The 24,573-nt window shown below is 41.9% G+C and overlaps 1 protein-coding gene across 50 annotated transcripts in view; it reads right to left on the bottom strand.

Moving 5' to 3' along the window:
• neb (nebulin) overlaps positions 1–24,573 on the bottom strand; it is a 61,580-nt gene that overhangs the window by 17,329 nt on the left and 19,678 nt on the right. For 17 of the 50 annotated variants that reach the window (XM_085764798.1, XM_085764807.1, XM_085764804.1 and 14 more), the window contains exons 47-118: positions 24,042–24,245; positions 23,826–23,930; positions 23,620–23,727; positions 23,218–23,529; positions 22,912–23,115; positions 22,696–22,800; positions 22,156–22,263; positions 21,752–22,063; positions 21,171–21,374; positions 20,955–21,059; positions 20,749–20,856; positions 20,347–20,658; positions 20,050–20,253; positions 19,855–19,959; positions 19,516–19,623; positions 19,112–19,423; positions 18,807–19,010; positions 18,589–18,693; positions 18,384–18,491; positions 17,977–18,288; positions 17,407–17,610; positions 17,125–17,229; positions 16,917–17,024; positions 16,489–16,800; positions 15,319–15,522; positions 15,073–15,177; positions 14,862–14,969; positions 14,442–14,753; positions 14,200–14,304; positions 13,934–14,032; positions 13,728–13,829; positions 13,511–13,618; positions 13,107–13,418; positions 12,884–12,988; positions 12,684–12,788; positions 12,475–12,579; positions 12,259–12,366; positions 12,012–12,122; positions 11,610–11,807; positions 11,308–11,412; positions 11,080–11,184; positions 10,871–10,975; positions 10,667–10,774; positions 10,449–10,562; positions 10,021–10,218; positions 9,771–9,875; positions 9,551–9,655; positions 9,334–9,441; positions 8,982–9,089; positions 8,783–8,890; positions 8,592–8,696; positions 8,385–8,489; positions 8,179–8,277; positions 7,964–8,068; positions 7,717–7,821; positions 7,516–7,620; positions 7,302–7,406; positions 6,936–7,040; positions 6,726–6,830; positions 6,526–6,630; positions 6,298–6,402; positions 5,831–5,932; positions 3,886–3,987; positions 3,684–3,791; positions 3,483–3,587; positions 3,275–3,379; positions 3,066–3,170; positions 2,841–2,945; positions 2,623–2,733; positions 2,390–2,500; positions 2,176–2,277; positions 1,284–1,388 (exon numbers count right to left, since the gene is read on the bottom strand). In XM_085764798.1, coding sequence (XP_085620924.1) covers positions 1,284–1,388; positions 2,176–2,277; positions 2,390–2,500; positions 2,623–2,733; positions 2,841–2,945; positions 3,066–3,170; positions 3,275–3,379; positions 3,483–3,587; positions 3,684–3,791; positions 3,886–3,987; positions 5,831–5,932; positions 6,298–6,402; positions 6,526–6,630; positions 6,726–6,830; positions 6,936–7,040; positions 7,302–7,406; positions 7,516–7,620; positions 7,717–7,821; positions 7,964–8,068; positions 8,179–8,277; positions 8,385–8,489; positions 8,592–8,696; positions 8,783–8,890; positions 8,982–9,089; positions 9,334–9,441; positions 9,551–9,655; positions 9,771–9,875; positions 10,021–10,218; positions 10,449–10,562; positions 10,667–10,774; positions 10,871–10,975; positions 11,080–11,184; positions 11,308–11,412; positions 11,610–11,807; positions 12,012–12,122; positions 12,259–12,366; positions 12,475–12,579; positions 12,684–12,788; positions 12,884–12,988; positions 13,107–13,418; positions 13,511–13,618; positions 13,728–13,829; positions 13,934–14,032; positions 14,200–14,304; positions 14,442–14,753; positions 14,862–14,969; positions 15,073–15,177; positions 15,319–15,522; positions 16,489–16,800; positions 16,917–17,024; positions 17,125–17,229; positions 17,407–17,610; positions 17,977–18,288; positions 18,384–18,491; positions 18,589–18,693; positions 18,807–19,010; positions 19,112–19,423; positions 19,516–19,623; positions 19,855–19,959; positions 20,050–20,253; positions 20,347–20,658; positions 20,749–20,856; positions 20,955–21,059; positions 21,171–21,374; positions 21,752–22,063; positions 22,156–22,263; positions 22,696–22,800; positions 22,912–23,115; positions 23,218–23,529; positions 23,620–23,727; positions 23,826–23,930; positions 24,042–24,245 — 10,140 coding nt within the window. Of the gene's footprint in view, positions 1–688; positions 779–1,283; positions 1,389–2,175; positions 2,278–2,389; positions 2,501–2,622; positions 2,734–2,840; positions 2,946–3,065; positions 3,171–3,274; positions 3,380–3,482; positions 3,588–3,683; positions 3,792–3,885; positions 3,988–5,175; positions 5,281–5,830; positions 5,933–6,297; positions 6,403–6,525; positions 6,631–6,725; positions 6,831–6,935; positions 7,041–7,301; positions 7,407–7,515; positions 7,621–7,716; positions 7,822–7,963; positions 8,069–8,178; positions 8,278–8,384; positions 8,490–8,591; positions 8,697–8,782; positions 8,891–8,981; positions 9,090–9,333; positions 9,442–9,550; positions 9,656–9,770; positions 9,876–10,020; positions 10,219–10,448; positions 10,563–10,666; positions 10,775–10,870; positions 10,976–11,079; positions 11,185–11,307; positions 11,413–11,609; positions 11,808–12,011; positions 12,123–12,258; positions 12,367–12,474; positions 12,580–12,683; positions 12,789–12,883; positions 12,989–13,106; positions 13,419–13,510; positions 13,619–13,727; positions 13,830–13,933; positions 14,033–14,199; positions 14,305–14,441; positions 14,754–14,861; positions 14,970–15,072; positions 15,178–15,318; positions 15,523–16,488; positions 16,801–16,916; positions 17,025–17,124; positions 17,230–17,406; positions 17,611–17,976; positions 18,289–18,383; positions 18,492–18,588; positions 18,694–18,806; positions 19,011–19,111; positions 19,424–19,515; positions 19,624–19,854; positions 19,960–20,049; positions 20,254–20,346; positions 20,659–20,748; positions 20,857–20,954; positions 21,060–21,170; positions 21,375–21,751; positions 22,064–22,155; positions 22,264–22,695; positions 22,801–22,911; positions 23,116–23,217; positions 23,530–23,619; positions 23,728–23,825; positions 23,931–24,041; positions 24,246–24,573 lie in introns of all 50 variants that reach the window. The other 33 variants (XM_085764797.1, XM_085764806.1, XM_085764816.1 and 30 more) reach the window with 3 other exon arrangements.

Genomic DNA, 24,573 nt, shown 5'->3' with positions numbered 1-24,573 from the left:
TAATTATGTTTTAACTGATCTGACAACCCACGATGCATTTTGGTGCTAAGTCTGAACAGAGTCTAATACAGCATTTTATGATCCACATAAAAGACAACATGGACTTCATATATAGTAAACTATATATGGAAGACTGGTACAGCAGTATGATTGTGGTTGTGTTTCAGTAAATCTGCAGATCAACCATCTTTAAAGAGAAAGTGAGACAGAGTTTTATCCTTTAACACTGTCTGAGACAAGAACAAGCAAATCTAAGTGGTAACAATAAATTATTCTGCACCTTTAACACATTCATACACTTGTACTGTACCAACGCCTCAACGAAATCTAACACTGTCTGCCAGTGTTCAGATCAGACAGGTGAAATGGGAGAAAAGTAGGAAAATGTCTGAGTGTTAGGATGCAGGGTTAGCACAAATGCTACTACTGCAGCGATACAGTGCTTGTCTATGCTTAGCAATGAACACAAGCTTGTTAGGGAAACAGAAAGCAGAGGGTGCACAGTCAAATATATGACAAGCTGAGTCAAATCGTTTCATCAAACGTCCTTATGGTTTGCATCACAGGCTCAGTCAATCCTGTAGTAAAATCAGAATTCAACTAATCTGTCAGTTGACGGGAACAGAGGAGACAGAGGAGACAGACAGACAGTAGCAGCCCTTCAGTCTCAGGGGGTGAACCTCCTTACATCACTAGTCACGGCACTCATTTTCTTAATGTGGCGCATCATGGGGGTATCATAGGAAGCAGCTCCATGGAGGGAGGGCTTGGCCTCCACCTACAAAGCGCAGTGAGATGGAGGGATGAGAACACACAAGCTTGGAAATCATGGAAGAAGAGTGGAGAGGAGGAGAGAGACGAGGAGTAAGGAGAGTGAAGCGTTTACAGGTAAAGGAAGGAGTGGAGCAGTGAGGGAGGAGAGGTGTAAGGATGAGGATGGCACATGTACAGTGATATGAGCAGTTAAAACATGTAAATGTACTTTCATGGAGCCACGGTGGCAGATTAAGACAGGGATTATAATGCAGGAAGCACTATGGAGGAGCTGCTAGTTGTACCGTTAGCCCTACACGACTGCTGCTAAGCATCTAAAAACAGCAACATATTAGATTGTTGAAGCTGAATCTGACAACGACACTCAGGCAGCTGATCTCTGCCGGCCGTTTCCACCTGTCCATGTGTGTAAAATAAGTACAGGAAAACGTGATCTAAGAGACGACGACTGTAGAGACTCAGAGGGACAGTGTGCTGCTGAGACACACGGCTGATCCGGTTCTGTGTACCTCGCTGGTCAGCTTGGACACCTCGGTGGCCAGAGCGATGTCAGGACGGTGGGCCAGAGAGCCTCCACGGCTGGCCTCCTCACGGGCCTTATCACGGTAGCCGATCTGATGGAGACGAGACAAGAACAAGAATCAGTGAGACCATGCAACAAGTGTTTTTTTTTTTTTTTTTTTGTAACTTACAAGTAGAGCTCAGTATTTATTTATTTTTCCATCTGTTGATGGTTGAAGCTGATGTAGTTGGAGGTGGCGGGATAGTTTATGTGTAGGTCCTGTTGATTTTTGATGTGTGTGTCTCGTTAGATTGTCTAATTTTTTTTTTAAGCATGTGTTTATTAGTTTTTGTTTGCAAGTTACAGGAAATCAAACAAGACATTCTTACATGCAAGAAACAGAGCAAACTTTTTCTCCCTCCCTTCCCCTCTTCCCCTCTTCCCCTCGCTAAATAAGTAAAACATTAAAACTATAAAAATAAATCAAAAAGGAAGAAAAAATAAATAAATAAATGTATAAATAAAAATAGACAAATTCTGATAATAGTTATAAGATAGATTTTTAAGGACATTTCTCAGGACATTATGTTAGATTGTCTAATTAGTTACTATTACTTTTGTATTTAAATATTTTGATCTTGCTGCTTTTTTAAATAGTTTGCTAAATGTTATTTTTGTGTGCGAGGACCCCCTTGAAAACGAGATGATGCATCTCAAGTGGTTTATCATTTGATCAATTTTTAAACATTTAGCTCAATCTTCACCATATCTGTCATAAATATCTAAGAACTTGTCAACCACGGACTCATCCATGTGCATACAGCAGATATATTTATGGTAACTGAGAATCAGACCTGTGTAAACCATGTGTACTGTATGAAGAAGTGAAAAGTAGTTACATTGCTGATGAGTTTGGAAGCCTGGGCGGCCTTCCTTATGTCAGGACGGTCGGCCACGGTGGTGTAGTGCAGGCCGGCCTTGGCGTCCTTCTTGTACGCAATCTGAGGCATTGAAAAAGAAAAACAGTTAAGTACGACTAGATGTTTGCATCCTTAATATCTTTTTTATGCTACAGTATCTCTTATGTGCTGTGAACTGTGTGAGGTGACTCACGCTGCTCTGAGCCTTGGCCACGTCGATGGCATGCTGAACATCAGGTGGAACGATCATGTTGTTGTACTTCGACTTGCCCTTCTCCTTCTCGAACTTCGCTTTGTACAGTTTCTGTGAAGACAGGACAGAAGGTTTAAGGCCGACAGCATAAAAAAATAATGAAAAAATGTATTTCAGGAATATGAAATGACTGAGCAGATTTTGTGAAGTAAATACGAAGTGTGAAGTTTTACCCCGCTGACGAGCTTGTTGACCTCCTTGCTGTGGGCGGTGTCACGGGTCTGGGAGAGAGTGGTGAAAGAGCCAGACTGCATCTCCTTCTTACTGGCCTCCTTGTATTTGCTCTGATGAGGAGAATAAAGAACTTATAGAGCACATATTGTCTCTTTCAGTTTAACATAAACCTGAAAATAATTTCTCAACGGGTTCATTCCTACTGAATAGACTTTACCTCTGATGCCAGGACGCGTACGGCCTTGGCATGGAGGATCTGAGGAGTGTCCATGACGGGCACGTAGTGGCCCTTGTTCTGCTCGTACTTCAGTTTGTATTTCACCTGGAGGGCGATGATGAATGAAACGAAAAAATTCACAAATAGTTAATTAACACACTCTGAAGCAGCATCATTTGGGATTTGGAGTTACTTTCTCTTTGCCCTTTGGTAATTTCAACTCACATCACTGGCCATTTCAGCGTTTTTCATGCACAGGACGGTCAACTTGTCATCAACGACGGGAATCACGCAGCCCTTCATCATCTCTTTGTCGTATTTGTACTCAACCTGTTGTAGGTGAGACGATGGGAGAAAAAAATTTAAAAACACTGTTGCATGTTGTTAAAATGAAATATCTACACTAAATACATGAGTAGGAAGCAGTGACTCACATCACTCTGCTGCAAAGCGTTCTTGGCATGGTTGAGGAAGTCAGGTCTGTCTGTCGTCCAGATCCATTTGTTCTTAGTGGCTTCGTACTTTTTCTTGTAGTCAAGCTAGAAACAAAAAGAGGAAACCATGTATTATTATATATACTGGTAATATGAGTTTTACTATAACCAATAGTCGTAATAGCAATAGAAATGTCAGGACACTTACGTTGCTGATGTTCTTGTAGGCCTCCTTGGCAGCGCGGATGTCACGGGCCTCGGGATCGATGTTGATCTGAGCCTTGCTCTTCTCGTACACCTCTTTGTACTTCAGCTGCAAGATGCATGAGACACCCCATCATAAAACATCCAACATACAGATGTATTTCATGTTTTTGGTGCAGCCGGTCTGAGTCTGAGCAGGACTTACAGTGCTGGTGATATCCTTGACCTTCTTCATGTGCTGCTGGTATGGCGTGTCATAAGGCAAGGTGTATCCCTTAGCCTTGGTCTTGTTGTACTCCATCCTGTAGATGATCTAAGGGAGTAATCAACACCACATCGTCAGGGCAAATTCAGAACAAACCTGCAAACCAATCTGCTGACATGAACAAAACATAAAAAAAACTTACATCACTGATCTTCTTGCTGCGTTTGTGGGCCTCGTACTCTGGAGTCTCCAGAATGGAGGTGAACTTGTCCTTGGCACGTTCATACTGCTCCCTGTACTTCCACTGATGGAGGAGGACGACGACGATGTGGAAACAGACCAACAGTCAGTATCACTCCTGATCAATCTGCTGTTGTGATCATTTGTTTTTTTCTAATGTGTCTTTTGATAGCTAGTTTTCTTTCTAACTTATGAGGCTAAAGATAAAATCTATCCTAGAGAAAGGAATGAATGAATTTGTGATAGAAGATGCTGAAAAGCCAGAACACAACTGTTCTGCTTAGAGTCAATTAAGATGAACATATTAAACATTTACTTTCTGTTGTTACAATATAAAGCTAAGGTCCAAAAATAATTATTTTGTTTTCCATTTACTATTCTACAAAAACCATTAATCACAGTGTGAATACTACATAATCTATATGCAGATCTATATGAGTGAAAGGGTGCAATGTGTATGTTTGTTAAAACATGCTTCATGAAACATGCACACACACACACACACACACACACACACACACAAGGAACCATTTTCCAGATGAAAATGAGGACAAGGACACGTTTGTTACCACAGTTCAGTCATGAAAGTCTGCAGTGCCCACGTAGTTCATGGTGACCAGCAGTCCATCGTGTGCTTATTACTCACTGAGTCTGAATCTGAATCTGAGGCTGTGGCTTCAATAAAGACGCTGTTACCTCAAGAGAGGCAGCGGCAGATTAATAATACCATAAACAAAACATCATGGGGATGAATTGGAGCCACTTATTTACAGAAAGAAAATCATAGGAAGGAAATTAAAATCTAAAATCTACACTTAGTATTAATAAATTTCAACCTGTATAACTGGAGTCTAATGGATATATATATTATAAAATATCTTATCTTGCTCTGCAGAGGCTGTAATTCTGTATTTTGCTGTATTTCTGACTCTAGATACACTATGTCTGCCAAATGTTGGGCAACCAAGGTTAAAAAATTAGAGTAGATCATCAATGGGGCATGAAGGGGAGTAATTAGGTAATGGAGGGATTAGAGGATGAAAGAAAAGGATGAAACATGTGGAAGTTAAAACCACGTTTGAAGTTAAGATGAGACGAATGGAGGGAAGGCCCTGTCCAGAAACAGTGAGCAGGAACAAATAAAAGACTGTGAGTTTAAAAAAAAAAAAGAAAACGACACAGTGTTTTGTTTTCTGCCTGTTTGTGGACAGAGATCAGCGTTACCATGGTTCACCGCTCTGTGGCTGTTTACCTTACTGCCCACACTGGACTGGTAAAGGGCTGTGAGGATGTCAGGGCGGAGTAGCTCATTGCAGCCACCCCTTAGTAGATCCTTTGCTCTGGCTTTATATTTTACCTGTCCACACATATACATACACATACACACAACATGCAACAGTTGAGGACAGGTGAGAGACAGAAGTGACACTGGGAAGACTGGAGAAGCTCTCCGGAGATCCGAGTGTGACAAAGGAGCTGTTTGTCCTCATCTGTGCCCTCTGAGTGACAGGAATCAGTTTCATTTGTTCACGGGTTTGAACATATTCAAGATTTTAATTCATCCAAGTCATCTATAATTGAGCTGTCTCTCTGACGGCACAGATGGAGGAGACTCCTGCTCACTCAAAATAACCTTCCAGCTGCTATTTGAGCGGCACTGTTGTTGTTTGCAATAACCTGCGATGGGAAGAAGAGAAAGAGAGAGAACGAGTAGCGACTGAGACAGACAAAGAGGAAGAGAAAGAGAGAGATAGAGAGAAACTGTTCGTGTTTGGACGAGCTGTCATAGCCATGCGAGGACGACCCCACGGCGGGGCTGTCGACGACCTCATGCACCAGTGTCAGAGGTCTGGAGGAGCGGATCGGAGGTTGCAGGCCGGCTTTGCGACACGACCGTGGGCGTTTACCTGGCTCATCTTCCTGTTCGCCCTGGCCAGCTGGTATCTAGGATCATCTGTAGTAATGGTGAACTTACTCCTGCTCTTCTCATAGTTAGCTCTGTAGGCCCTCTGCTCAGAACGTCAGAAGGCGGTTAAGGACAAATACCCACAATATACAGTACAACAATGTCGTGTGATGACGAGTCGTCTCCGGGGATCAAAGGAAGGTTAAAACATGTTGATATTGACATTTTAAACACCTGATATTATACTTATACACATAACAAGAGCAGGTTATAAACATTATAGGCAATTATCAAATAGTGCTATGAATTCACGCTCTTTTACCTTTAAGCTGAGAGTCCGACAGAGATGCACAGAGACAGAGAAATGTGATCAACAATGAAGATTTTACAAAGTAACTGTAAAGATTTTTGCTATAAAAAAATAAATATTTCATCTCCTGCTCGTCGTTGAAGAATGAAAAGACTCACATCGTTAATGAGGACGGAGGCGTTCTTGACGGCCTCGAAGAACGGAGTGTCGCAGGTGTACTTGAAGTTGCCTCTGTTCTTCTCGAAGGACGCTTTGTACAGTCTCTGTTACCAGGAAATAAAACCGCTATTAGGGAACTTACAGAAACACCGTTTTAAACACCGTTTAAACACTGTTTATCAGAATTTGTACAGATGTTAAAATTGTGAACTAAATCGATCCTTCACCTCACTGTACAGAGTTTTGTTCCTCTCAGCCTGCACCAGCTCAGGTGTGTCCCATACGTAGCAGCCGATGCCCTTCAGCCAATCCAGGTCCTCCTTGTACTTGATCTATAAAGAGACATAAAAGGATTCGAGTTAAATAAATGCATACAAACATTTGTGTGTGTGTGTGCATAATTTTGGATTACAAATCAACTGCTCACGTTGCTGATTTGGTCATTGGCAATCTTGCTGAAGAAGAACTCAGGGCGGTCGGGGATGGACTTCCATGTACCCAGAGAGTTGATGTACTTCTCCCTGTATTTAACCTAATTTAGAGAGAGAGAGAGAGAAAAGGGGTTCAAACCAAAATGATCTTAAACTTTGCATGCATTTATAATAAATAATCAACCATCTGATTTCTACTTGCTGACCTCGCTGATATCGTCAGTGACTCTGCGGTGGCAGACGATGTCCAGAGCGTCCTTGACCGTGTGGTAGTGGCCCTTGGAGAGCTCAAAGGTCTCTTTGTAGCGCAGCTGAAAATATCAAGAATACATTTCATGTCAATGTTTAGTGGTGTTTATACTGTAGCATCAATTCTCAATCAATCATTGTAATCTGGAGGTGAAAAATCCACATTTTGCACTCATTTGTACAGATTATTATGTTGTGGAATGATCATTGGTTTATAGTCCAAACTAAAATTAATCAAAAATGAAACATGTCCTTCTTGGGTTTGTTGCACTGGTGATAATATCATCGTTAGTATTAAAAGGTGATTGAACGAGCATACTCACATCACTAGACTGCAGGTAGGCTTTCTTGGAACGGACCAGGATAGGTGTGTCAGCGATGGCGGTGTACCTGTGCTTCATCTTCTCATACTGATCCTTGTACTTTTTCTGAGGGAAGAAATCATGTATGTGACGTATGGTTCAAATGCTACACAGAATATAAACTCTATAAACAAAAATAAATAAAGGAGATATGAGGTAGATTAGAAAGACTTACATCGCTGTAGACCACTTTCATTATTCTAGCATGGCCCATGTTTGGAGTATCAATTTCTGGAGTGAAATGAGCTCTCTCCTTAGCAGCCAGATCAGTGTACATGTACTGTAGAGAAACAGACAAAAACATTATTAGATTATCCCGATAAAGAACAGAAATCTATGTAAATATAATGTAGTTGTTAATTTAATGTGAACTTGCCTTGTTAGTCAGCTGCTGGGCCCATTTGACTCTCTTGATGTCCAAAGAGTCCAGAGTGCTGGTGACCTTGGACATCTCCTCCTTGCTGTGGGCTTTGTAGATCAGCTGAAAGGAGAGGGAGAGGAGGAGGAGGAGGTGGAGGAGGAGAGAAAGTTATCATCAATCATTATTTTCTAACAGAAAACCAACAATATATATTTTTTTACAAAAACATGATTAAATGTGTTAGAGTGGGAAAACATCTCACGTTGCTCATGTGGGTCTTGAGCTCAGTCACACGCTTGTACTCGGGGGTGTCCAGGACCACAGAGTAGTTGGCCAGGTTCTTCTTGGCTTCCACTGGATATGTCACCTTTTAACAAGAGGAGAAATAAAAAAAAAACAGACAATAGAAATTATTATGATTGCCCTGGACCAAAGCTGAATATGCACTGGAAATGAAAATATAAAGGAAATACCTACCCTTTGTTTGGTGATGTTGCGGACATGGACCATCTCTGGGGTGTCGTACAAGAAGCAGCCAACGCCCCTCAGCCACATCAGATCCTCTTTGTATTTCAGCTAAAAACACAAAATGATTTTATTTTTACATTTTATTTTTTTTAATTTTTCAAAGGTCTTGAAGTTAACTTCGTGAAAGCATGTGTCTCTCTCTTTTTGCGCCGTACCTCGCTGGTGATTTCGTTGACGTGGTAGCAGTGCAGCAGCTCGGGTGTAATGGGCAGAGAGATCAGCTGGCCTCTGCTGTTGTAGAATTTCTCTTTGTAGCACAACTAGGGTGAGAGAGGAAACAAGAATGTGGCATAAATGTAAATGCACAATGTACGATTCAACTCCATAAAGCTCCTTTAATATCGTGAGGGGCGGCTCCGTACGTCGCTGAGGTGCTCCTGGTTCATCTTGACTTGTCTGATATCGGGGGTGTCGTAGGTTGTGTGGATCTTGTCCTTTTGCTTGTGGTACAGCTGACGATACAGACGCTAAGGAAGAGAGAGTACGACATATGAGCTTGTTTCATCACATAAGAGTAAGAGTAAAGTAAATCTCCATCAGCGTGTCATCTTACCTCATTGATCATCTTGTTGGCTTTTCTACTGGTGACAAAGTTGACGCCCTCTGGATGAAGAGTGTATGCCTTGGCCTTCGTCATCTCATAGGCCTCCTTGTACTTCACCTACACAAATAAAACCAAAAGTGTGTGATTCATTAAAATCAAGCTGCATAGTCAACAGGGCTGCACTGATTCAGGACGGTGAAATACTTACGTTGCTGGCGACGATGCTGTTATGCTTAACCTGCTTGATGAGAGGAGTGTCGTGCGGCAGGGAGTAACCAGTCGGCATGAGGCTCTTGTTGGCCTCTTTGTAATAGTTCTAAAAGAAGCAAATAGACACAGCTTAAACAAAGTGTATGTGTATAAACAATATGCAGAAACAATCATACTGAAAAAGCAGAGGATAAACATTAAAAACTTATATACACATGTGTCCAAAATTAGATGTTACTGCTCACTACGGCATAAAGAATAGTGTGCATTGTGAAATTTAACAATACAATATATAGACTGTCTCTATGAGAAAGTAATTCACAACTGAATGTGAAGGAAAATTAACTTACGTCACTCTGGATGTAGTTACCCAGACGTGCTCTCTCTGTGTCGATGGTAACAGCAGGAGCAGTGTTCGTGCCCTTCACGTTGACGTTGTAATCGTAGCGGTAATTCAGCTGGAAAAAGAGAGGGAAAAATATGAAATGTTAGTTTTCGTGAATATATATATTTGTTATAATAAAATGTAGATTGTCAGCTTTGATAAGAAATGTTTAAGTCACTCACATCGCTCAGGTTCTGGGCGTTCTGCTTGGCCGTCTCATACACTGGAGTGTCCGTCACCACTGAGTATTCCTTGAAGGACTCGATACCCTTGGCTCTGTACTTGTTCTGGAGTAAAAGTGGCATAAATTAGCATTAAACTTTTACCAAACAGGAAGTTAAGATCACAAAGACTGTTTACCAAAGATGCAAGAAGTATAAAAAAATGTAACAACTAACTAACCTCGCTCTGAAGGTCACCGGCGTGCTTGACACGCAGGATCTCGGGTGTGTCCCAGGCATAGCAGCCGATTCCCCTCAGCCAGTTGAGATCATCCTTGTAGAAGATCTGTGGAGAGCACACAATGAAACATAAACTTAAGTAACTTTTAGCAGATAGTTTTCTGTTGCATCTGGGTTTTTTTTTTACATAAGATGTTACGTAAAAATAATAATAATAATAATAATAAAAAAGACAGAGGGAAGTTACTCACGTCACTGAGTTGCTCGTTGACTTTGCGAGCCTGGACGTACACCTGCATGTCAGGCAGGCAGATCCACTGGTGCAGATACTTGCGGTAGTGGATTCCGCTGACCATGGACTGGGTGTTGCGGTTGGACATGATCTCCAGCATGTCTGGTGGGATATGGTTCTTGGCCTTGTTCTTCTCATAGTCCCCCCTGTACAGGCGCTGTGAAGACAGATACAATAATTTTCTTTTAGTTGATATGCCATACCATCCATGTAAAGTAGGACATAAACTCAGCCTATTTTCTAGTTTTGTATTTTATAACTGCACTGTAAAAAGATGGATAACTAACAAAAAAATGAAAATACGTAAAAATCCACACAGCTGGATGTTACGTTTTAGCTCCTAGTTTATTTTAATACAGATAAAATGACAGCGCGAATTGAACTTACGTCCAGGACCAACTTTCCAGCCTTGACGCAGCGAGCGGTTTGAGGATCATCCTCCAGAGACTTGGGCAGACTGTAGAGGGATTTGAACTTCTCATAATCCTCCTTGTATTTCACCTACAGGAAGAAGATCATTCAAATTGTCTCTTAATGGTCGACAGTCCAATTCGTATGCATGGAGAAAATCCAGAAATGAAGGGAACTCTAAGTTTTTAACTCACGTTGCTGAGGACGACCTTCTGCTGCTTAGCGTGTTGCATAGCGTTTGAGTCATGAGGGATCTGGTAGCCCTTGGCTTTGATCTTATCCCAGGCAGAAGTGTAGTTTTTCTGTTGACAGAAACCAGAGCATTATCAACATGTGTACAGAGCTGGTATCTTAAATCTCGTCACTGAATGTGAACACGTTTGTTTATCTTCACATACGTTGCTGAAGAAGTATTTGAAGTTGTGGCATCTGGCATAGTCGTAGGTATCCAGAACAGTGGTGTACAGGTGCTTCTCCTTATGATAAGCCTCCCTGTAGTTGAGCTGTTGATGACAATTGTTTTATTAATGCACTCATTTGAAAGCTTAAACAAAATATTAGCATTTTATGTATATACTATATTTGTATTTTTTTCCAGTTTACTCACCTCACTGGCCCAGGTGTGGCCCAGAACAGCAGTCACATAAACTGGGGTGTCCGTCACAATGGAGTAATTGTTGAATTCTTTCTTGGCCTCGTCTCTGTATTTAAGCTGTAAGGAAATAAGACATTATATGGATGAACTATCACAGCTCCACAAGTTAAGAGGATATTAAACCACAAATTGTGAATAATGCTTTAAATATTTCCTTTGATCTTTCATGTTGCCACTCACCTCGCTCTGCAGCTCGTAGGACTTCTTGGCACGAATAATCTCTGGTGTGTCCCAGGCATAGCAGCCAATACCCCTCATCCAGTTCAGGTCCTCCTTGTAGTACACCTATTAAATGTGAAAATCAGAGAAAACATCTTATTATATTATAGTATTTTGCTTGCATACAGATTATTCTAGCAAAACCACCACTACCATTGATTGGAAAATCTTCAAAATTAATGCTATTACAGTCGTTTTGCAAAACATAAAATGCCACAGAGAGATCAATCAAATACAAGTGTGCAGAATTTGTGAAAACCTACATCGCTGAGAATCTCATTGGTCTTGCGGGCACGGATGGCATCCTCCTGGTCAGGGTGGCAGGTCCACTGGTGCAGGTAGGTGCGGTAGAGGACGTCGCTCAGCATATCCTGACAACGCTTAGCCACCTGGTTAGCGATGACGTCAGGTGGGAGGTGGGTCTTGGTCTTGGTCTGGTGGTAGTCCTTGGTGTAGAGCCTCTGTAAAGACACGGAAATTCCCATTGAAGACATATTCACCAAAAATAAATCTTATGTGAATGATGTAAATTGGATTCTCTCTGCAATAAAAGCAAATTTAAATGCATAAGAAGTGCTACATAAAGAAGATTTATAAACCATACATCTTGCGTCCTACGTATCTTGTGCATGTTGCTAACATGCATGGTGTTCACAGTGTCTTACCAGTCCCTTGTTCTTCTCCTGCTCTCCACAGCGCATGACGTCAGGGAAATCAACCAGGGTACCAGCCATGTGGTGACCTTTGGCCTTCTCATGGGCGTCCTTGTACTTGGCCTAGAAGGAAGCATAATAAAGGCAAAAAGTCTGAGTTGAATTTTATTTGCAAAGACAACATCATTTCCCTCTGCTTTTGCTTCATCATCAACACTAACTACTATTTCAAAAAAGAAAAAAAGTAAGAGAGATTTACATCACTAGCGATGTCCCTGCCCTTCCTGCCCATGATGAGTGGGATGTATTCATGGTCGAGCTGGTAGCCTGTAGCCTTAGTTTCGTCCCAGTCCAGTTTGTAGAGTTTCTGAAATAATAGAAAATAGATACATGTTAAAAAGAAAGGCAGAGAAAATATGTGATACACAGTCTACAGATTGATGAAAATATTGAATATGCTTCATTATAAAATTACCTCGCTGACGTTCTTCGACACCTCTCTGCTGTGGGCCATTTGAGGAGTGTCCTCTGAACCGATGTAGTGACCCTTCTCTGCATTGAATGTCTCTTTGTACTTCAGCTATGGTAGGAAGAAAAAGATTTGATAATTGTTTGTATTTATTTTTCACATGTACATCTAGAAATTGAGCAATTTGTGTTTCTTTTTTTTTTTTTTTTACATACATCACTGAGGTTGGCAGCATTTTGCTTTGCCAAGAGGATCTCAGGGCGGTCCACAACCAGGGTGAATTTCCCGAAGGCGTCTTGGGCATCCTTCTTGTAGAGCCTCTGTAAAATAAAATTAGAGCGCCGACACAATGAGCTAACAGCAAAAATTGCTAAATAAGACAGTAAAAAGACAGACAATAACATTGTTAACGTACCTCGTTGATAATCCGCTGAGCCTTTCTGACTTTGACGTGGTCCACGGAGTCGGCTGCAACCCAGCCGCAGCCTCGAAGCCATTCCAGGTCGGCCTTGTACACGTTCTGCAGACGCAAACAAAGAAGCATTGTAGTGGGTTAAAGGAGGAGAACTCCCTGTCAATTAATTCTGTGAATATGATAAAACAAATCCTGGCTTGGTGTAATTCTCAAGAGCACTCACGTCACTCTGGAGATCGTATGCTTTGCGGGCCTGGATGACATCGTTGGAGTCAGGCATACAAGTCCACTGGTGCAGGCGAGTTCTGTAGCGGTCGTCATTGACCTGGATCTGGCATTTCTTGGCCAGTTCAAAGGCAATCATGTCCACAGGCAGGTGGAACTTGGTCTTGGACTTGTTGAAGTCCTTCTTGTACAGAGCATCACTGGCGATCTTGGCTGAGTTCAGGGCCAGCATGAGCAGAGGGTCGTCCTGGACGCTGAGGGCACCGATGTGGTGACCCACCTGCTTGCGGTATGATTCGAGGTACTTGTGCTGCAGAGCAGACATAAATCATTGTCTTCATTTCATTGTCCTCCTTGTTTAAGTATAAAATATTTTATTAAATGCTCGTATTAGCTACTCACATGACTTTGCACTTTACTTGTGTGGATGCACTGCTTGATTGGCACAGCATCTCCTGGCATGAAGTATCCTGTAGCTTTGACTGCATCCCATGCTTTGGTGTACAGTTTCTACAAGAGATGGAAATATAAATTATATGTTTATAATAATACTAAAAAGTCACAGGACAATGCTGAATTGAAATATGCAGACAATACATCACATAAGGAGTCATCTTACCGGGTGGACGTTCTTAGCCACCTCTCTGGCTGTGACAAGACCTGGAGTCTCTGCCAGTGAGTATTTGGTCTTGTCCTGGTGCCAGGCCTCACGATACTTAGCCTAAAAAGAGTGAGAAATGTTTAGTAAAGTTTAGTGAAGAAAAAACTGGTTTGACTTTGAACATATCCAATCAGGATCTGAGGAGCAGAGAGAGTCCTCCTCACCTCATTCAGGACATCAGCAGCATGCTTGGCACAGAGTATGTCGACTCTGTCAGCTGGAACTGTGAATTTCTGTTCATCCAACTTGAGGCGGTACCCTCTCTGTATGATAGCAGGAAGCAAAACACACAAAATATTTAATCAACATTACTGGAGTTATGTGTGCGCATATACATTTCTGGTTAAATTCTACAAGTGTATGTAGATATATCTGTGATTTTACATCTACTGACATAGTCAAAATGAAGGTAATAAGTGGGCAGACTTACCTCAGCCAGGACCTTCTGAGCGTGCTTCACCTTCATGACATCCACACACTCATGTGGCATCCAACCACATCCACGAAGCCACTCCATGTCAGCTTTGTACACCGCCTGAGGAAACAAAGCAGATTTGTTCATGTTTTTTCCAGGTGATTTATACAGACAGACAACAATCCCAATGTGAGAAACTCTCATGTACAATATTGTGTGTAAATTAAGACGATTCATGTGCATGACCGTAAACCTACATCACTCTGGAGATCATAGGCCTTTCTGGCCTGGACCACGTCGTTGGAGTCGGGCAGACAAGTCCACTGGTGCAGGTGAGTTCTGTAGTTGAAGTCGTTGACCTGGGTCTGGCATTTCTTGGCCAGCTCAATATTCAGCATGTCCACAGGCAGGTGGAACTTGGTCTTGGACTTGTTGAAGTCCTTCTTGTACAGAGCATCACTGGCGATCTTGGCTGAGTTCATAGCCAGCATGATCAGAGGGTCGTCCTGTACGCAGCGGGCACCGATGTGGTGGCCGACCTGTTTACGGTATCCATCATGGTATTTGTACTAAAAGAGAGGAATTTAATGGTTAAATAAAAACCCTGTATAGAAATGGGTTGGTCCACTTTCCAACCTGTAGTAAAACTCCATCCACTGTTTTTTTTTCGTCCTTACATCACTGACGATATCTCTGGAAGCTCGAGCCTTCAGCACAGAGATGGCATCCTCCTTGATGTGGTAGCCTTTGGCCTTCTGGTCATCCCACGCCTTTGTGTACAGTTTCTGGAGAGAACAGAGTATCATCAAAAAACTGTGAGCACATTTACATCACGTATTGACAGAAGAATAAACAAGAAGTTTATGTAAATCTTTATTACAAACATACGTTGCTGATGTTGACAGCGTTGGCCTTGGACAGTTCGAAGTTGGGGGCGTCATGTGGAATGTGAATAGAGACCTTATCTTTATCCCAGACTTCCCTGTATTTCCTCTGCCGGGAAGAAGAAAAAAAAAAAGAAAAAAGATTAACTTGTGTATTGTTGACACATTCAACACGTACAAAGTATTTTGTTTCAAATTCACCCAAGAAAGCATTTAGCATGCCAGGTTAATAAATGTCATTAATACTCACATCACTGATGTTGTCAGCGTTTTGCTTGGACAAGACAATAGCTGGCAGATCAGCCACGCTGGTGAACTTGACAGTGCTTGGAGGCTGGCGGTAGAGCCCTTCATTGATAATTTTCTGGGCGTGTCTGACTTTGAGGACGTCCACAGAGTCCTGAGGTGACCAGCCGCATCCCCTCAGCCACTCCAAGTCAGCTTTGTACACGGCCTAAAGGAAGATGCATCAAAAAATGGTGGTTGATGTTATCGTCCTCGTTGGGTTCAGCATTTCATACAGTACAAATCTGTCTAAAATTCTGGAGATGAATATTAAACTAGAGAATGCATTTCCTGAAGGAAATACGCTGAATTAAGTTAAGAAACTGCTGAAGAAATCTTGACAAGATGAAACAATATCTGAAGTAGGTAAAATAACTGAGTAAAAGTAAGAAGGAGGCTGTATGAAATGGTTGGAAATAACATGAATTGTTGAAGATTAGTATGAAGAAATTGAAAAGCTGAAGTCTACTCAAATATATTTAAAACTGACAGCTTGAAAACATTTTTGAACCATTACTAGATGAAACAATATCTGAAGAGTAAAAGGAGAAGATGGAAGACAGAGGGTGTATGAAATGGGTGGCAATTACTTGAATTGGTGAAGAATAGTATGAAGGAATTGAAAAGCTTGAGTCTGCTCAAATAAGTTTAAAACTGACAGCTTGAAAACATTGTTGAACCATTACTAATATAAACCCACTTTAAAAAAGGGGTGGTGCAGTGCGAGTGAGTTATTCTGTCAAGTACGTGTAAATACTTTTCATGCTCTGTTGCGGAAATTGATGTATAAATTCATCTGTCGACTGAATGACACACAAAATTCTTAATGCTGTTGACCAATCCTGGACTCAGTCTGTCTATCTATCTATCTATCTATCTATCTATCTATCTATCTATCTATCTATCTATCTATCTATCTATCTATCTATCTATCTATCTATCTATCTATCTATCTATCTATCTATCTATCTATCTATCTATCTATCTATCTATCTATCTATCTAAAAACTCTTGTCAAGAAACCTAATGTAATTTCCAGTAGATTAACAATACCTTTTTGTATAAAAAGCAAAAAGAAACAAAACTCATATCAATCCTTCTCTCCACATACATCCTAAACTTTACAGGTACTCACATCACTCTGCAGGTCGTAAGCTTTCCTGGCCTGGACGACGTCGGTGGAGTCGGGCAGACAAGTCCACTGGTGCAGGTGAGTTCTGTAGTTGAAGTCGTTGACCTGGATCTGGCATTTCTTGGCCAGCTCAAGTGTCAGCATGTCCACGGGCAGGTGGAACTTGGTCTTGGACTTGTTGAAGTCCTTCTTGTACATGTTGTCACTGGAGATCCTGGCTGCGTTAGCGGCCAGCACGAGCAGTGGGTCGTCCTGGACGCTGAGGGCACCGATGTGGTGGCCACACTGCTTGCGGAAACCGGCCTTGTATTTGTACTGAAATTTTGAGACAGAAATAATTTTGTCACTTTCTTGATACAAAGTATTGCTGTAGGATGAAAAATAAAATAGAAAAGCAGCCTGTGAAATAACAACTAGGGGTGTGGACTTACATCACTGATGATGTGTCTTCCATGTTTGGCTGCTATCACAGAAATGGCGTCTTTGGGAAGGTAGTAGCCTTTGTTGATGGTGTCCATGAAGCCTTCACGATAATGTTTCTGTTGAAACAGGAGTGACACAGTCAATTTGTCTGGCGTGATGAACACAGTTAACAATCACTAATGTGCTACATAACTATGTGGAAAGGCTTTGTATTACCAGACTGGTGTTGAGTTTATTCTGGTGGGCCAGGAGGATCTCTGGAGTGTCAGGATTGATATGGATGTTGGTCTTATCTTTCTCCCAGGCAGCGAGATATGCTTTCTGTAAAATGCACATGAACAGGGTTTAGTGAGATGTGACTTCATTTGAGTCATAAAACACTACTTTTGTTAAACAACAGAAAAAAACATCTTAAATATTTAGTAATGTTTCAAAATATTCAGGATAAAAATAGTAACTTTGACTGAAATTCAATTCAATAAGATGAATTATCTTTACCTTATCCATGATGTGGGCATTGGCCTGAGCAAGGGCATAAGGCATGTCACATGTTTGGGCAGTGAACTTGAAGTTGCTGGGATGCTGACGGTATTTGTGTTCGCTCAGGATCTCTGCTGCTTTCTTGGCCTTCTCCACATCGATCGACCCGATTGGCACCCAACCCGTGCCCTTGATCCACTCCATGTCCGCCTTGTACACAGCCTACAAGTAGGAGCAAACATGATAAGTTCAAAAAAATATATACAGTATATATATACATGTACATATGAAGAGTTCATTTGCAAAAGCAGATAAGTGCCATTTTGAAAAAAAATTAGCTGATGCTTTTGAATTATTCTTAACATAGTGTTGTTTTCAATAAAGCTTTATTTTTTTGAGTTACATCTGTTTTTGTACATCTCATCTCCTTGGTCAAAGCCACTCAACTTTAGTTTGAGGTGTAAATAATAACTAAAAATTTTCAAATATATTTTTTTAAAACGGAGTTATCTGCTTTTGCAAATGAACTCTTCATATGTAAATGCAGCTTTTAGCAGACAGATTATTATAAACACTGTCATCACTCACATCGCTCTGCAGGTCGTATGCTTTCCTGGCCTGGACGACGTCGTTGGAGTCGGGCAGACAGGTCCAGTTGTGCAGGTGAGTTCTGTAGTTGAAGTCGTTGACCTGGATCTGGCATTTCTTGGCCAGCTCAAGATTCAGCATGTCCACAGGCAGGTGGAACTTGGTCTTGGACTTGTTGAAGTCCTTCTTGTACAGAGCGTCGCTGGCGATCTTGGCTGAGTTCAGCGCCAGCATGATCAGAGGGTCGTCCTGTACGCAGCGAGCACCGATGTGATGGCCGACCTGCTTACGGTATCCTGTCTTGTATTTGTACTGCACAAAGGGAGAAAGAGCAAAGTGATAGTTACGGGGATAAACACAACCACCACAAAATACAAGAGGAAAGAATTCACTTATATGTCACCTACGTCACTGATGATTTCTCTTCCATGTTTGGCAGCTTTAATAGAGACAGCATCAGCCCTGATGTCATAGCCCTTTCTGAAGATCTCCTCAACACCTTCCCTGTACAGTTTCTGAGTAAGAAATTAAAACAGATGTGTTAAAAAAAACTGTGATATTCACTGACTGGAATATAGAAAACTAGAGCAAGTAAAGACAGATGAAACATACCCTGCTCATGTTATATGCATTAGCTTTGGAGAGCAGCAGTTCAGGCAGGTCTGGGGTGACGTGAGTCTTAGTCTTGTCAGTCTCCCAAGCAGCAGTGTAGTCTTTCTGTAATGGGAAACAACAGGAGACAAATTGAGACCATCACATAAAGACAGGCCAATTGTGGGAGTGCAAAATTTGCACAAGAGGGATTTGATAGATATACTTATTTATTTTACCCTGTTCATGATATTAGCATTAGTTTTGGCCAAGACCATGGGCATGGATTCCATATCAGTTGTATATTTCAGTGTGTCTGGTTTCTGCTTGTAGAGACGATCGCTGAGGATTTTTGAGGCGTGCTTGGCCTTCAACACATCCAGTGAGCCAATAGGGATCCATCCCACACCTTTAACCTCATCCATGTCAGCTTTGTACACGGCCTGGTGGGAAAAGCACATCATCAATGCAACATCAAAACACACGAGCACAGTCGACATGGCGGGTTGACATATGGAGAAGATAAACCAAAAGTGCTTAGTACATCACTCTGGAGATCATAGGCTTTCCTGGCCTGGACCACATCATTGGAGTCGGGCAGGCAGGTCCAGTTGTGCAGGTGAGTTCTGTAGTTGAAGTCGTTGACCTGGATCTGGCATTTCTTGGCCAGCTCAATATTCAGCATGTCCACAGGCAGGTGGAACTTGGTCTTGGACTTGTTGAAGTCCTTCTTGTACAGAGCGTCGCTGGCGATCTTGGCTGAGTTCAGGGCCAGCATGATCAGAGGGTCGTCCTGTACGCAGCGGGCACCGATGTGGTGGCCGACCTGCTTACGGTATCCTGTCTTGTACTTGTACTGGAAGATATCAGCAGAAAAAAGTTGCATGTTACTGTACCACTAAAACATATAAAGAGACACTGTGCATATATTCAGTATAAGTGACTCACATCACTGATGATTTCCCTGCCTCCCTTTGCAGCCTTTACAGAGATTGCATCTCCAGGGAGATGGTAGCCTTTATTGATGGTGTCCTCATAACCTTGTCTGTATTTTTTCTGCAAAGAGGAGATACAATGGTGATTACATATACAATATGTTTAGGAGGAGAGATATAAAATGTATATAATATAGCAATGAACTCAGCTGCATAAAAGAGGGTTTAACAATTAAAAGACTTTCACAGAGACAAGAACCAGTCTTGACAAATACATATCCAGGGTAAAGAAACAAAAACACTCAATATTCACATTTCTGCCTTGTGCAATACGTAACAATACGTAACTCACCCTGCTCATGTTGATAGCATTTTGCTGCGAGAGGAGGATCTCAGGAATGTCAGGCATGAGATGCACCTTGGTCTTGTCCTTCTCCCATGCCTCAGTGTAGAGACTCTGCAAAGAAACAACAAACAACCCTGGCTTTAATTAGACTGTTGACTAAAGAGATCTCCAGTGCACATCAAGATAATGATAAAACTCTACCTTGTTCATGGTCAAGGCGTTATGCTTTGCAAGTGCGATGTTCATGGCGTCTATGGGGGAGGTGAAGGGAACAGTGCTGGGGGGCTGGCGGTACTTCCTTTCGCTCAAGATTTCGCCAGACTTCTTTGCTTTTTCCACGTCAATTGAGCCGATGGGGACCCAGCCCGTGCCCTGGAGCCACTTCAGGTCAGCTTTGTAGACGGCCTGTGAGGTGTAGTAGCACAGAATTTACTTTAACCCATGACACCGTTTTTTGATATGAAAAAAAAAAAAGTATACGGGGATGGTTGCACTCACATCACTCTGCAAGTCGTACGCATGTCTGGCCTGGACGACATCGTTGGAGTCGGGCAGACAGGTCCAGTTGTGCAGACGGGTGATGTAGTTGGCGTGGTTGACCTGGATCTGGTTCTTCTTGGCCAGTTCAAAGGAGATCATGTCCACAGGCAGGTGGAACTTGGTCTTGGACTTGTTGAAGTCCTTCTTGTACAGAGCATCACTGGCGATCTTGGCTGAGTTCAGGGCCAGCATGAGCAGAGGGTCGTCCTGGATGCAGCGGGCACCGATGTGGTGACCCACCTGCTTGCGGTATCCTGTCTTGTACTTGTACTGGAAGAGAAAAATGTGTGAGAAAATGGAATGAATTAACTGTCATTGCTTAACTTTTCAATTTCATCACAAAATATCACCGATGCTTACATCACTGGCAATGTCCCTGGTGGCCCTGGCTGCGAGGATGGAAATGGCATCTTTGCGCAGGTCGTAGCCCTTCTTCTTGTCATCTACATAAGCCTGTTTGTACTTTTTCTGTAAACAAACACAAACATCCCATAGACGTTAAGTGTGTAAGTGTTCCACAAGAGTTGCTGAACCGAACCACTGCGATATTTAAATTTTTCACGTACCTCGCTGTAGTTGCCACTGTTTGCCTTGGCTAGAACAACATCCATAGCATCAGGCATCACGTGGATTGTAGTCTTGTCCTTGTCCCAGGCTTGAGTGTAAGCTTGCTGTAAAGGAAACACGTTTCCATACAAACATTAAACACTCAGACCGAGGGGCCATTGGTGTATATTCATGATTGAGTCAATAGTGATGACAGACACATGTCCTGCTCATACCTTGTTCATAATCTGGTTATTGGCCTTAGCCAGCACCATGGGCATGTCTTCACAGGTGTTGGTAAATTTGAAGTTGCTTGGGTGCTGACGATACCTTGACTCACTCAGGATCTCACCGGCTTTCTTCGCCTTCTCAACATCCAGTGAACCTATAGGCACCCATCCAATTCCCTGCAACACCTTCAATTCCTCCTTGTACACAGCCTGGACAAAACAAAGAAGGTTTATTACAGTGAGCATTTACCAAGAAGTGTAAAACTAAAACATTTAGAAACATGATCTGGTCTTTTTAGATGTGGAAACTGTTGTTTTTTTGTATTGTCTATGTGCTGTCTACTGTCTATTTGTGTATCACTCTTGTATAGTAGTTTGTGGTCTGCGTTTCTTGTCTGTTTGTTATATGTTACATGTTGGGACTGCAGATGGAAATTAGCTGTGAGCTAAATCTGGTGCAACCATCTTTTCATTTTCTGTAAATGATTAATGTCATTGCACAATGTCCCCTAAATAAACTAATAATAATAATAATAATAATAATAATAATAATAATAATAATAATAATAACAAGGATCTATACTCACATCACTCTGCAGGTTGTAGGCATGTCTGGCCAGGACGACGTCGTTGGAGTCGGGCAGACAGGTCCAGTTGTGCAGACGGGTGATGTAGTTGGCGTGGTTGACCTGGATCTGGTTCTTCTTGGCCAGTTCAAAGGAGATCATGTCCACAGGCAGGTGGAACTTGGTCTTGGACTTGTTGAAGTCCTTCTTGTACAGAGCATCACTGGCGATCTTGGCTGAGTTCAGGGCCAGCATGAGCAGAGGGTCGTCCTGGATGCAGCGGGCACCGATGTGGTGACCCACCTGCTTGCGGTATCCTGTCTTGTACTTGTACTGGAAGAAAAAAGAGGAGTAAAATAATCATTGGTTTTGTGTATATTAGTAAATAAATGACTGTTTGTCATGAGTGATATCCAACAACTTACATCACTGGCAATGTCCCTGGTGGCCCTGGCTGCGAGGATAGAAATGGCATCGTTGCGCAGGTCGTAGCCCTTCTTCTTGTCATCTACATGAGCCTGTTTGTACTTTTTCTGTAAACAAACACAAACATCCATGAAATGTTACACATATTCACTTTCTATTGTGAGTGGGACGAGATGATGATTAAGAATCAGAGCTTTTTTTTTATTTTAAATGGGACATTTTCATGATGATTTGATAACCTAGAAATTATACAATTAAAAGTGAATGATTTAAAGTGACTTTTAATTGAAAATATAGTTTTTCTACATGATCTGAGCTCATTCTGTTGTGGTGCCAGATGGTGCAACACAGTCAACTTCACTGAGCATCTAATTAATTATCTAATATGTGATTTCACATACCTTGATATATATTCATCAGTAGCAATGAATTAAGGAAAAAAAAAAGATTTCAACCATATTTTATCTCACAGCCTGAATTGAAAGTAATCCATAAACAAGAGTTGCTGAACCACTATACCTTTTAAATTTTTCACGTACCTCGCTGTAGTTGCCACTGTTTGCCTTGGCTAGAACAACATCCATAGCATCAGGCATCACGTGGATTGTAGTCTTGTCCTTGTCCCAGGCTTGAGTGTAAGCTTGCTGTAAAGGAAATACGTTTCCATACAAACATTAAACACTCAGAGTAAGATGTTAATGCCGTGTATTCATAAATGAATCAATAGTGATGACAGACAAATATCCTGCTCATACCTTGTTCATAATCTGGTTATTGGCCTTAGCCAGCACCATGGGCATGTCTTCACAGGTGTTGGTAAATTTGAAGTTGCTTGGGTGCTGACGATACCTTGACTCACTCAGGATCTCACCGGCTTTCTTCGCCTTCTCAACATCCAGTGAACCTATAGGCACCCATCCAATTCCCTGCAACACCTTCAATTCCTCCTTGTACACAGCCTGGACAAAACAAAGCAGGTTTTGTGTGGTTTAAAGATGTTCTAAATACTTGTATTTGTAAATATGATACATTTCTAGAATATGAAATTTAAAAATTCATACATCACTCTGCAGGTTGTAGGCATGTCTGGCCAGGACGACATCGTTGGAGTCTGGCAGACAGGTCCAGTTGTGCAGACGGGTGATGTAGTTGGCATGGTTGACCTGGATCTGGTTCTTCTTGGCCAGTTCAAAGGAGATCATGTCCACAGGCAGGTGGAACTTGGTCTTGGACTTGTTGAAGTCCTTCTTGTACAGAGCATCACTGGCGATCTTGGCTGAGTTCAGGGCCAGCATGAGCAGAGGGTCGTCCTGGATGCAGCGGGCACCGATGTGGTGACCCACCTGCTTGCGGTATCCTGCCTTGTACTTGTACTGGAAGAGAAAAATGTGTGAGAAAATGGAATGAATTAACTGTCATTGCTTAACTTTTCAATTTCATCACAAAATATCACCGATGCTTACATCACTGGCAATGTCCCTGGTGGCCCTGGCTGCGAGGATGGAAATGGCATCTTTGCGCAGGTCGTAGCCCTTCTTCTTGTCATCTACATAAGCCTGTTTGTACTTTTTCTGTAAACAAACACAAACATCCCATAGACGTTAAGTGTGTAAGTGTTCCACAAGAGTTGCTGAACCGAACCACTGCAACATTTCAATTTTTCACGTACCTCGCTGTAGTTGCCACTGTTTGCCTTGGCTAGAACAACATCCATAGCATCAGGCATCACGTGGATTGTAGTCTTGTCCTTGTCCCAGGCTTGAGTGTAAGCTTGCTGTAAAGGAAACACGTTTCCATACAAACATTAAACACTCAGACCGAGGGGCCATTGGTGTATATTCATGATTGAGTCAATAGTGATGACAGACACATGTCCTGCTCATACCTTGTTCATAATCTGGTTATTGGCCTTAGCCAGCACCATGGGCATGTCTTCACAGGTGTTGGTAAATTTGAAGTTGCTTGGGTGCTGACGATACCTTGACTCACTCAGGATCTCACCGGCTTTCTTCGCCTTCTCAACATCCAGTGAACCTATAGGCACCCATCCAATTCCCTGCAACACCTTCAATTCCTCCTTGTACACAGCCTGGACAAAACAAAGAAGGTTTATTACAGTGAGCATTTACCAAGAAGTGTAAAACTAAAACATTTAGAAACATGATCTGGTCTTTTTAGATGTGGAAACTGTTGTTTTTTGTATTGTCTATGTGCTGTCTACTGTCTATTTGTGTATCACTCTTGTATAGTAGTTTGTGGTCTGCGTTTCTTGTCTGTTTGTTATATGTTACATGTTGGGACTGCAGATGGAAATTAGCTGTGAGCTAAATCTGGTGCAACCATCTTTTCATTTTCTGTAAATGATTAATGTCATTGCACAATGTCCCCTAAATAAACTAATAATAATAATAATAATA

Source organism: Trachurus japonicus, chromosome 21 (assembly GCF_045865225.1).
Source record: "Trachurus japonicus isolate A0001 chromosome 21, Traja_1.0".
Lineage (NCBI taxonomy): Eukaryota > Metazoa > Chordata > Actinopteri > Carangiformes > Carangidae > Trachurus > Trachurus japonicus.
Note: the sequence above shows the minus strand (reverse complement) of the source record. Positions and strands in the feature narration are given on the sequence as shown.